The sequence below is a fragment of the Scomber japonicus genome, chromosome 8 (genome assembly GCF_027409825.1).
Source record: "Scomber japonicus isolate fScoJap1 chromosome 8, fScoJap1.pri, whole genome shotgun sequence".
NCBI lineage: Eukaryota > Metazoa > Chordata > Actinopteri > Scombriformes > Scombridae > Scomber > Scomber japonicus.
The window spans coordinates 21,459,289-21,469,987 of NC_070585.1; the positions used below are offsets into that span (position 1 = coordinate 21,459,289).

The 10,699-nt window shown below is 41.6% G+C and overlaps 1 protein-coding gene across 2 annotated transcripts; it reads right to left on the bottom strand.

The window, feature by feature from the left end:
- Positions 1 to 92: 92 nt before the first annotated feature.
- gpc2 (glypican 2) lies at positions 93 to 10,524 on the bottom strand. 2 transcript variants are annotated; one of them, XM_053324283.1, is made up of 11 exons: positions 10,347 to 10,524; positions 8,380 to 8,538; positions 7,115 to 7,249; positions 5,689 to 5,864; positions 5,476 to 5,556; positions 4,884 to 5,049; positions 4,074 to 4,204; positions 3,162 to 3,302; positions 2,280 to 2,416; positions 974 to 1,146; positions 93 to 815 (listed from the first exon to the last, which is right to left on the bottom strand). In XM_053324283.1, exons 1-11 carry the CDS (start codon positions 10,522 to 10,524, stop codon positions 538 to 540), a joined length of 1,755 nt encoding a protein of 584 aa, XP_053180258.1. In that variant the 3' UTR covers positions 93 to 537. The 2 variants fall into 2 exon arrangements, with proteins under 2 accessions (XP_053180258.1, XP_053180257.1); XM_053324282.1 differs by having other exon boundaries at positions 968 to 1,146.
- Positions 10,525 to 10,699: the final 175 nt, after the last annotated feature.

Genomic DNA, 10,699 nt, shown 5'->3' on the forward strand with positions numbered 1-10,699 from the left:
TTAAATTAAATTAATTTTGTGAAAAGATCAGCAAAGGAGGTGATCAAATCAGCTGCTCACTGAAACTACACAGTAATGACTGGCACAACTACTGTAATTTCTATCTCACAGACCACCAAACCATGAGAACATCAGCTCCATCACACAGACATGCTAATTCATTCATTGCTTGCTTTTTTGCTTTTTGGCCTTTTTCCCCATCAACTAAAACACCCCAGCTCAGCGCATCATTCAGCAAGACTCTAATAGGTCAAACATCTTAGAGAATGGCACTAAAAGATGGTTGTAATTATTCATTAAGCACTGTTTGTAATCATAAAACATAGTGCCTGTTTCGTGGCTTGGGCAGTAGGAAAAGAATATTAATTTTAACCTATCTATTTTGTGATGTAAACAGGTTCTTAATTATTGCTAAATTAGCCTGTTTCGTCTTTTTCTGCTGGTGTAACCAAATGGAATGATATTTTTTCTTCATAATGTGCTTCAGACACCCAACATGACAGACATGTTCCTTAATTTCCAGGCTGCAATAAGCAGCTATCTCCACATGGGGGCAACAGTGACCATGAGAGGGAAAGACAACAAAGGAACCAAGGAGAATGTGAGGCAACTGGTTGCTGATTTGATCCGCCCATGGCCATTATTTCTGTTCCACTTGGACCCATTTCTTTCTCGGACACGAGGAGGTTTAGCAGGGTTGGAAGCAGGGTTACGTGGTGGCTTGTTGTAGGGAGGTGAGTACGGCCCATAACCTGGCCAATCATCATTGTACCTTTCACCATTATCTCCACCCCCTGAACCACTGCCTTCCTCACCTGGAACGAAGAAAAAGAGACTTCTGACTGCATGAAGCGAAAGTCCATAAACAACATCCACATGCAGGATTTAAATTCTAAAATCACCACTATTCATTTATAAGTAAAACTCCTTTATGGATATACTTTAACCAATACAGACTGTCAAGAACACTCACTGTCCATGAAGTCCATGTCCTGTCCGGTCTGAGCGTGTCTTAGTTTGTTGGTCACCACCCTCAGCTCCATGATCAGCTGTCGGGTCCTCACGTCAGGCCTAGCAATGTCCACCTCCACCTCAGGGTTGTTGATCTGGCTGACCAGCCCGTCTCCTGTTACATCTGGGAGATACCTGGAAGTGTACACACAGAGGCATCCATGTATAAAAAAAAGTCAGGCATGCACACAAAAACTGATCTTTTCAAAGCAAAGTTTAGCGTCCTCACTCTAGATCTGGATTTCTTTAACTGTATGTTATTTTTCTGACAAGCAAACAAGTGTGATTGCCTTTACATTTGTGCCCCCCTGAAGATGAATCCTAGAGACTTGGGCAATCCCCTGCTGTATCATATTTACAGAATACAGCAAGAGGGTTCAAACCCACCAACTGGCTGTGGCCTTACTGTATAGAGTTAGCATGTTCTTCCCTGGCCTGCGTGTGTTCTCTCCAGATACCCCAGCTTACTCACACAGATCAAAAACATGCAGGTAATTGGTGACTCTAAATTGCCCGTAGGTGTGAATGGTTGTCTGTTATAGAATTATAATGTGTATGTTTTTGAGCTGCAACGATTGGTCAATTAATCAATAAGTCAATCGACAGAAATTATCCGATCATTCATCTATCATTTGAGTCTTTTCTTTTTGATTGACAAATTCATTCTAGCTTCTCAAATGTGAATATCTTCTGGTTACTTTGGTCCTCTATGACAGTAAACTGAATTTCTTTGGATTGTGGAGTCTTGGATGGGTAAAAACAAGACCTCTTATGTTGCATATCTGGCTGTGTAAGACAGCGAAAAACATTTTTCACCACTTTTTGACATTTTATATAGACCAAAAGACTTAAAAATCAATTAGTCAAGAAAGTAATTGTCAAATAATTAAATCGTCCATAATTAAACAATAATAGTTGTTTCAGCCCTGTTATTGTTACATAAAACTGTTGCCTAATAAAGCTTGAACAGCAAGCATCATGAAGATCATCCATTATGTAGACTTGTTTTTCTTCTCTGTATCCCTCCTAAAACACACACACACACACACACACACGACTTCAGACCACACACTGCCTCTAAATCAGCCCAGATACACGGTGTTGGGCTGTATCTGTGCAAGCAGACCCACGCAGACAGCATGTGGGTGACTGGTGGTGGCAAAATTAAACAAACTCTCTTCCATCCTTCCACCTCTGCAGCATCACTCACTCACTCCTCCGCCTATACCAAACCCCTCCCTCCATCCCTCCGCTCTGATCTTGCTCACCTCCCCCGGGTCTGCCCGTTCCAGCAGCGGTCCTCATTAGTGACGTCGGCAGCTATCTTCTCATCATTGCAGATGGTGTGTGGGAGGGACACCCAGAAGCTCCGCATGGGCCGCAGTCGCTCCTTCAGCTCAGTAACCTGTATGGAGGCGGAAAGAAAATGGTTATGACTCAAGGCTGGTATTAAAGTATCCTTGTTTGGTATGGCTGGCTGGAGGAAGCATATGGAAGCTAAAGTGCTGACGCAGAGCAAAGTCAAAACCTGACTGCTTTAGTGTCAGTTTCATTTATTGTCCAGCATTTCCATCAAATGTGTGCACTCTTTGGTCAGAGGAATACTGTCTGGGCTCTGACAGCGGCACTATCTATTTTTAGTTGCTCATACCAAGTTTGTACTTATTCTACAGCTGCTTGCTTGAATGCTTCTCTGTTTGTCGTACCTTTGCCTTTTTCTCTTCTGCTGTGTTCTGATACAAGCATAATGCAAATATTTGAATATGCTTAATTGCAGTTTCCCATGGGAAATTAATTTTACATAAAGACTCTAATAAATAAGTTGGAAGTGATAGAATATTCTCACTAACTGTGAAGTTCCCCTCAGCTTTATGGAGTATTTTCGTATCTATCAGTTCATTTTTTGTTTTTTCCAGCAAGTTTTCTGTTTTGATTCAATATTACCGCTCTCATCTGCATCATTTCAAGATGCAGCAGGAAACTTTTTGTTTGTTTTTCAGCAAAACACACTTTCTTATTCAAGAGAAGGGGAATGTGTGTCCAGACTTTTGACAGGTGCTGCACATTTGCCAGAGATTGTGCCAAAAATCCATTAATGCAGGTTTAAACTGTTTTAAATTGATTATTCTGCTTCACCCAGTCCTCCTTACCAGTCGGTCCAGGTTAGTGCCTGCAGCAGTGGTGGGTTTTTCCTCGGGGCTGTAGGTGCGAAAAGGCCTCCTGTTGCCTCCTGACTCTTTGGGTGAGCGTTTGGACCGAACTGGCCTGGGGTTTCCACAGCCCTGGAACACCTGAGGAAGACAAAAACCAAATTAATACCATGGCATTAAAAACCAGTGTCACAGGAGCATTTTTATAATCCAACATAATGTGCTCATTTCAGGAAATCTTAAATTACTACACAGACAATCTCTGTCTTCAGAAGACCCCACAAACAACAAAAAAGCCCAGAAATGCAACATTTATCATCAGTCGCTTTAAGCTAACTTTAGTGTTATTGAGTCAAATTAAAGAAGTGAGACAATAAGTGAGGTTTCCAAACTAAATACACATTCTCCATAACCTCCATAATCAGACTATTAGTGAAATGCAGCAAACACAAAAACCTGAGCAGTAAAGGAAAGTTACTTCTGCTCTGTAAAGCACTGCTACTGTACCACAAACCAGAAGCTGTTTCTAACGAGATGTGGGCGTCTCTCTGGTGGATTAACTCCTGGGATGGCTGCCATGTTTTAATCATGCTGTGAGCCTGTCATGCTCGCGGTGTATAAATCCTGTCAATTTTCTGCATGTTGTCTTATTAAGAAGATTAAAATTTAAATTAAACAACAATCAAGATTAAAGCTTGTAAGATTGATTTTTTTGAAGATGATAGAGGATTCACAAAGGTTCAACAAATACAAGACAGCTCACTGTTTTTATGGAAGTTCAACTGTCAAATTATAGAGCTGAATTCAAGAAAAACATAAACCACTGGAATAAGAAACTCCTAAAAAATAGTGAGAGGTTTATGTATGTCGAAAGGGTGTTCATCTGTTAAAGTCTGTCATCTGCCTTCTTGCCTTAGTGGAGATGCTGACACTGTTTTCCTGCATGTGCATGATGGCTTCAGACACTTTCACCGATATGGAGTCGGCCGCGAGCTCCATGTTGAACGGTCCCTCTAACTTCTCTGAAACCTGGTACAGTGCATCTGATACAGGACGAAGGGAGAGACAGAAATAGAGATGGCAGGGTGATCAAGTTTTCTGTGACTACATTCAACCTAGCTCTTCTTGTCAGTGTAGAAAAAAAGGTTACAGGGCTGTAAAATTAGGAGGCAAGCTCATGTCATATAAAGAGAAGCGGGATAAAGAGACAAGAACAGTGGCTGAAAAGTGAGGGTGGAATAGTTTTGGGTGCAGTAGACATGGGTGGAGTGATGAAAGCACTGCACATGAAAAGAGAAAAAATAGAGGATATCTATGGGTTTGATGAAAGGGCAAAGGAAACATAGGAAGACAGATCAATTGTGGAGGAGCAGAGAAACATGAATGATTAATGGAGGAGGAATTAATTAGAGGGAAAGGAAGTGAGAGTAAATGAGTGACAGAGAGAAATAAAAAGGATTCTACTTTTAGGTATGTTCAATTTAATAATCATAATAATTCAGAAAGTAGTTAAATGTCATTTGAGCTGACCAGGTTTGTCAAGGCTCCAATAGCATGAACAAATGCACCATATGAAGTACTGTGCTTCTCTGGAAATACATAATATAAACAACTAAAACATAAATACATCATCCACCTGACCCCAAACCCACTTCAACATCAATAACATGTCAGTATGTATTATTCATCTTCCAAAAAAGCCCTCCTACTCCCATCACTCACCAATGAAATTGTTCCATTCAGTGTCCAGGTCGGCCTGATTGGCTAAGCATCCCTTCATGACATTAAGGCACAGGGAGTGGCAGGGCCGAAGGGAAGGCATGCCTCGACACAGCGGGCAGTACCACTGACGCATCAGGCCTCGCACACACTCTGAATCTGCAGTCAACTGAAAAACAAAGCAGTGGATGGAAGAACTGGGCCAGAATGAACAAATAAAACACTGCCAGAGATGTTGAAGAATTCAAACCTTGCACACAAAACAAGTACTCTTATTTTAGTAACCCACCCTGTGATCCATTGAGCTTACCTGGCTCACATTACTGAGTCCAACCTTTTCTGCACAAAGCAATCAGTTACTTCTGATGAAGAGTTTCTGTTTTCAAGGTTTGATTTGTCTTCTATTTAACAACTTAATACTACCGGCCAAATACAGTAAACGTTCAAGCTCTCAACTAACTTTTATGTCACCTAATTCTAAAGCCGTCTGCAACGTTGGGCTATACCAATAAATATGAATCTCATTATAAAGGAAACTCTTCTTTTTTAAGTCCTCACTTTAGATTTTCTACTTTTAGACACGAGAGGCACTCACCTTTGTTGCTTTGTTGACAATATCTCGGCCGGTAGCCAAGCCTTGAGACAGCGCTCTGGCTGCAATAAAAGCCCTGGACACCTGAATTGAAAAGGCAAGCGAGCACAATAAGATAAGTACTTATAATCAATTTCCATACCTAGGCGTATGGTTATAAAGTGTTAGAGCCATTTGTTTTGTTGCTGTTAACTTGTTTTATCACAAGTCACACACTTGTACACGCAGCTTGCGGGGCACGTCTCCAAACGGCTGCAGCTGTTCGGCGTGTTTGCTGACACACTCCAGGTAGTCCTCACTGAACTGATACTGAGGGTTGACCAGAGAGAAGACCCGCTCCACCAGTCTGGACCAGAAGTCTGAGAAAACCTCTGTCAGACTCACACTTCCCCCTGTGGACAAAAGAGCAACTGTCAAATAACATCTGTTTTTGTATTGAAGCCTGTAGCTTAAAGGGATACAGCATTTGGAAAAGAGAAACGTTGATGTGCCCCATTCAAGGTTTGTCATGAAAGAAAATACAGAATTTTGACAAATTTATCTGATTTTAATCATGCGGTGTAATTGTTTGGCAACACAAAACGCAGCACAAGCTGTTTGGAGATGGACACTGCTTTAGATATTGCATTAAATGCCATGTTGAGACTATGAAAAGATCACCTTCAGAAAAGAAAAGGCTGAGATGATGGTAACTATGGGGACTTGCCACATTTAGCGCTCCTACAAACTAGTCCTACACAAGAGGGTTCAGATTACAGGTGAATATTCCCTCTTGGGTCAATGACACTTCCACACAGTGACTCTAAGGTGCAAGTTGGTGCTGAATATCAAAATCAAATTAAATAAAAATTTGGATTTTAGGAAATTTAATGTATATGTTGTGCACACTGCTCTATTTCCTGGTTTATTCTACTAATTCTGCATTGGTGCTCGTCAGTGTCTGTTCATTAGTCAACTGGCAGACAAATTCTGAATATGCGACTCTACAATCTGTAGTCTACTATGCAGCCTGAAATTAGCTATACATGCTGTTTGGCAGACAAAGACAGGTTGACTAAGCAGCAACAGCCTGCAGGCAGACTTGCCAGCTAACGGCTGTGATGCCAAAACAGAGCAACTCGGAACAGAAATAGAAACAGTCTGGCATCCATGGGATTCCAGTTCTCTCTCTCTCTTTTTTCCCCTTAAATTCTTCTTGGCATTTCAATACTCCTCAAAGGACTCTGGACTGCTGCTTCAGTGCTGTCCAGAGTCACTGTAGATTTACCAACACCCAGAAGGATGTAGATGGATAAAACTAAACTAAACTGCCAGTAAAACAAGGATTTGTCACAGCTCAATCATTAACCAGACAATGTTTTTAGTATTTATTTATTCATTAAGCTCATGTAGACCATATAAGCATCTTCTAAAATGTGTTTTTTTTATTGTGTCTGATGATAGTCAAAGGAAATCTGCTTTCAGATGTGTTCCTTTGACTGTCTAAAGTGACCAATGCTTATTTTTATTGTTATGCCGTGGCAACATCTTCCCATTTTCATTGAAATTGCCCAATTAACTATCTTAATATACAGTGTACTGTATGTTCCAAATCTCCGCTTGTGTCAACAGCAGCTGAAGAGGATAAACTCATTGAACTGACCAGAATAATATCTGCGAAGCTCCACAAACAGCTCCTGGAAGACGTGTGCATTCTGGGTGAAGAGCCGCCCGTAGGTCTTGGTAAACATCTGGTTCATTGACTTCTCTGATAAGTCTATAAGCTCTCTGAAGAACTCTGCAGAAAGACAGGAAGGACAGAGATGAGAGGGAATCTGTCACCCACCTCTATTCTTCAGATATCTTAGCCAGGTCTCAATGTCTGTACCCATTCACCTCCTCATCCTCCTCCACCTCCCAGACTAACAGCTCACAGGGACGGTTACATCAGATCCTGCACACTGGTAAATGAGTGTAACAACATGTACTCTATTTAAAATAATCTTTTTAACACTCATATGCAGTCTCCCACTGCTTCAGTGTCTTTCAATGATTCATCATGGACATTATATAAAAGGACGATGAGGGGAAAAAAAAGGTGATAGCAGTCCACAGCAGGTAGGAGGAGAAAGTGTAAATTCAGCTCTGAGCTGCGACTGTTACAAACCAGCAAGCATACATACAGAGTTTCAGACAACGTGGGCTACATTCTCTCAAATACAGACAGTGACTAAAGCTGTTGGGGCAGGTTTTCTACACTGACCATTTGTTTAAAGGGGCACTGCACTTAATTTATAAATGAAGGTCAGTTTATTGGCCATGATCCGTCCTACTCAGCCTGAAATAAAATAAAATGTATTATATCTTCTGTGGCTCTGAGGGAGCTTTACACTCATAGTGATGTCGACGGGGTTATCTAAGCTTGAAGGCTACAAACTAGGATGTCTGCAGTGGGGGTGTGAAGTTTAAAACCATGGACATTTACCAGACATGACAGGTCTGATTAAAGTAGTGTCCAGTGTTTTTGGATTCTGATGCTTTGATTTTGACCATTCTTTATATGTCTTTATAAAAGTGCGATACTAAATCAGTGGAGAAACCTTCAATTTCAGGACCTTTCTCTTGTTGATTAAACATAAATAAGAACGCTGCTAGAATCTCTGCAATATGTATGCATCACTTTGCTTTTAGCTTCTACAGTCAATTCTGTGGCTCAGACATCTGACCATCTCAGAGGAACTGTGCAGTCGGACATCCTTCATAAGTTTTTAATGAGCTGTCGCTCATCACCATTGACCTGGTTGATAAGGGTGAGATGAGGAGAAGATGAGTGCACTTTTGTACCAACTGAGGAGAACAAATCTTTTAAAATCAGTTAAAAAGATGATTGTTTAAATGGTTATTAACTGTGCGAGTTCTGACTCTCACCATCAAACCTGCGGTGTCTCTGGGTAAAGGTGGTCAAAAGGAACTGGCTGTTGTCTTCGACAGCTTTGAGGAAGTCCCTCTCGCTCTGGTGAGCCAGTGTTTCCTCCATCTGACTGGAGCAGCAGGTGTAGTCCTGAGGACAGAGCCGCAGGTGCTCACCTGGACCAAGTTAAAAGCAGGTGAGAAGAGAATGAAAGGTTAGCACTAATTTCACATGCATAGAAACATATGTGGATTAAGCTTTATCATAACACAGCAGCTTGTAATATCACATAATCATGTGGTGATGTTTCTTATTCAACCTCAACAAAGACCCACCTGCGTTATTATAATAACGTAGGTGGGTCTGTTATCAGGTTAAAACAGACACTTTTTGTGAGACGGTCAATTCCTCCACTCATTAGTCTGTTCTGTTACTGTGGGGAAATCTTATCAAAGATAAGGGTGTGATAGAAAATTGTAATTTCCCTGCATGAATTATTCAGCTTCGCTCTGTCTGTCTTTGTCAGCTCAGGTTGAGTCTTTGATATGTCAGAGGTAATGATATGCAAACGACAACGGGGGAGTATGGGGTGGGGGTTTGGGACAGGACACTAAATGTGTATAAACTTGATTTCTTTCTTTTAAGTAAATTTTACACCTGGTACAAATATTATTGCTGTCAATACAGTACAAAGTCTCACTTCCAACTCCACCCTCACTGATGTTCCTCTCTCCCTCTTTTGTTCTCTCTGTGTGTCTCACTATTAGCCTTCTCTCATCCCTCTATTTCCATTTCTAAACTGCCTCTCTTCATCCTTCACTCTCCCGGCCATCTGCTCCCCTGGCCCACGGGACAGTGAGCCAAGACTCAGGCAGTGATAGTCTAACACACAGACACACACACATACACACACACACTCTAAATCAATCAATATTTCAGTTGTCTGAGTGACTCACACACACAGCCAAATTGCCACAAAATAAATCCAAACACAGTGGAGCCCTGCAAAGTCTGCATTTTTTTATATACATTTAACATGTATGTTTCGGTCTATCTGAGGGTAACTCTCACACATACAGACACACAGACACACAGACACACAGACACACACACACACACACACACGCCATCACTCTCTCACTGCTTTACATGCAAAGCTGAATCTCCTCTGAAGAAGTAGGCTACATCTTCAGACACTCAAGTGCTCCATCGTTTACCCCCTCACTTTCCACAAATTTCCACTAAAAATCTAAGCAGCCCCTCCACCCCTTCCTCTTCTCCACCATCCAAACCCCCCTTCACCAAAACTTAAAATTAACCAAAATCCAACTGTTTGTAATCCATATTATATCTTTTTATTCAAGTAGATTAGATTATCACCAGCGAACAGAGCCTATGGGTATATGCAGGGATTTAGCAGTGGGCCAGTAGGCAAAGACTAATTAGGGGCGAGGTTCTTTGTTGCACCGGTGTTGGCAATTTGCTCATCCCCTTAATCATCCTATTTAAACAGCACAGAGGGGAGAAGGGGGCGGGTGTAATTTGTTTTAAACCACCGTGCATTGTTTCTCTTGAGGGAAAACTCACCATGATATTCCTACATTGTGCCTCTGGTGCTTATTAGTGAGTTTTGAGTCACCTTGTACTTTTAAGTATCACTTTCTTTTGATTATTGCGTCTGTGGTATTTAAATGATATAGTGCTCCTATAATGGTTTTGGATTGAGTCTCTGAGGCTGAGCTGTGAGTTTATAGTGACCTTAACGTGAATGATGATATTTTTTTTTATCCCAGTTGAGACAACTAGAGCATGCTTTCGCACCTACTGTACATTTCTGCTGCTACATCTACCTGTAGGCTACTGTATAAAATGTTATTTAAATTAAGCCCATATTTTTAAATACAGAGGGATTTTCCTACATGAGTCCCAAAAACCGTCCTGGGATGTAATTTAACCCTCAGGCAGGCTAAACACACTGTCTTACCGGAGATTTGAGTCAGTGGAGCAGTGCCTGTGCTGTACCCTTTCTCCGAGTACACCTGCCGGGTGTCGGAGCAGCTCCTCCCCGCAGCAGCCACGGGGCTCCGGGTCCCCGACGGGGCAGCAACCGAGCAGAGCAACACCAGCAGCGGGTACCTGGAGAAAGATAGCCGGGTATCCATCTTCACCGTAGGGCTCCACCAGACAGCAGGAGGTTGAAGGTTTATATACAAACAGACTATGGGTGCAGCAGCTTATAAATAAATGAATGACTGACTGGCCGGTTTAGATGCAAGCAAAAGTAAAAAGAGTAAGAGTCTCCCAAATCGCCAGTCGTTTAAAAGTCATAGTATTCCT

What these genes read in the sequence shown, in the direction of transcription:
- gpc2 (XM_053324282.1), bottom strand. Translation starts at nt 10,524, where the DNA reads ATGGATACCCGGCTATCTTTCTCCAGGTACCCGCTGCTGGTGTTGCTC. An exon ending in TTGTCAACAAAGCAACAAAG is followed by an intron (nt 5,050 to 5,475) that starts GTGAGTGCCTCT and finishes TTTGTTTTTCAG; the next exon opens with TTGACTGCAGATTCAGAGTG. An exon ending in GCACTAACCTGGACCGACTG is followed by an intron (nt 2,417 to 3,161) that starts GTAAGGAGGACT and finishes GCCTCCATACAG; the next exon opens with GTTACTGAGCTGAAGGAGCG.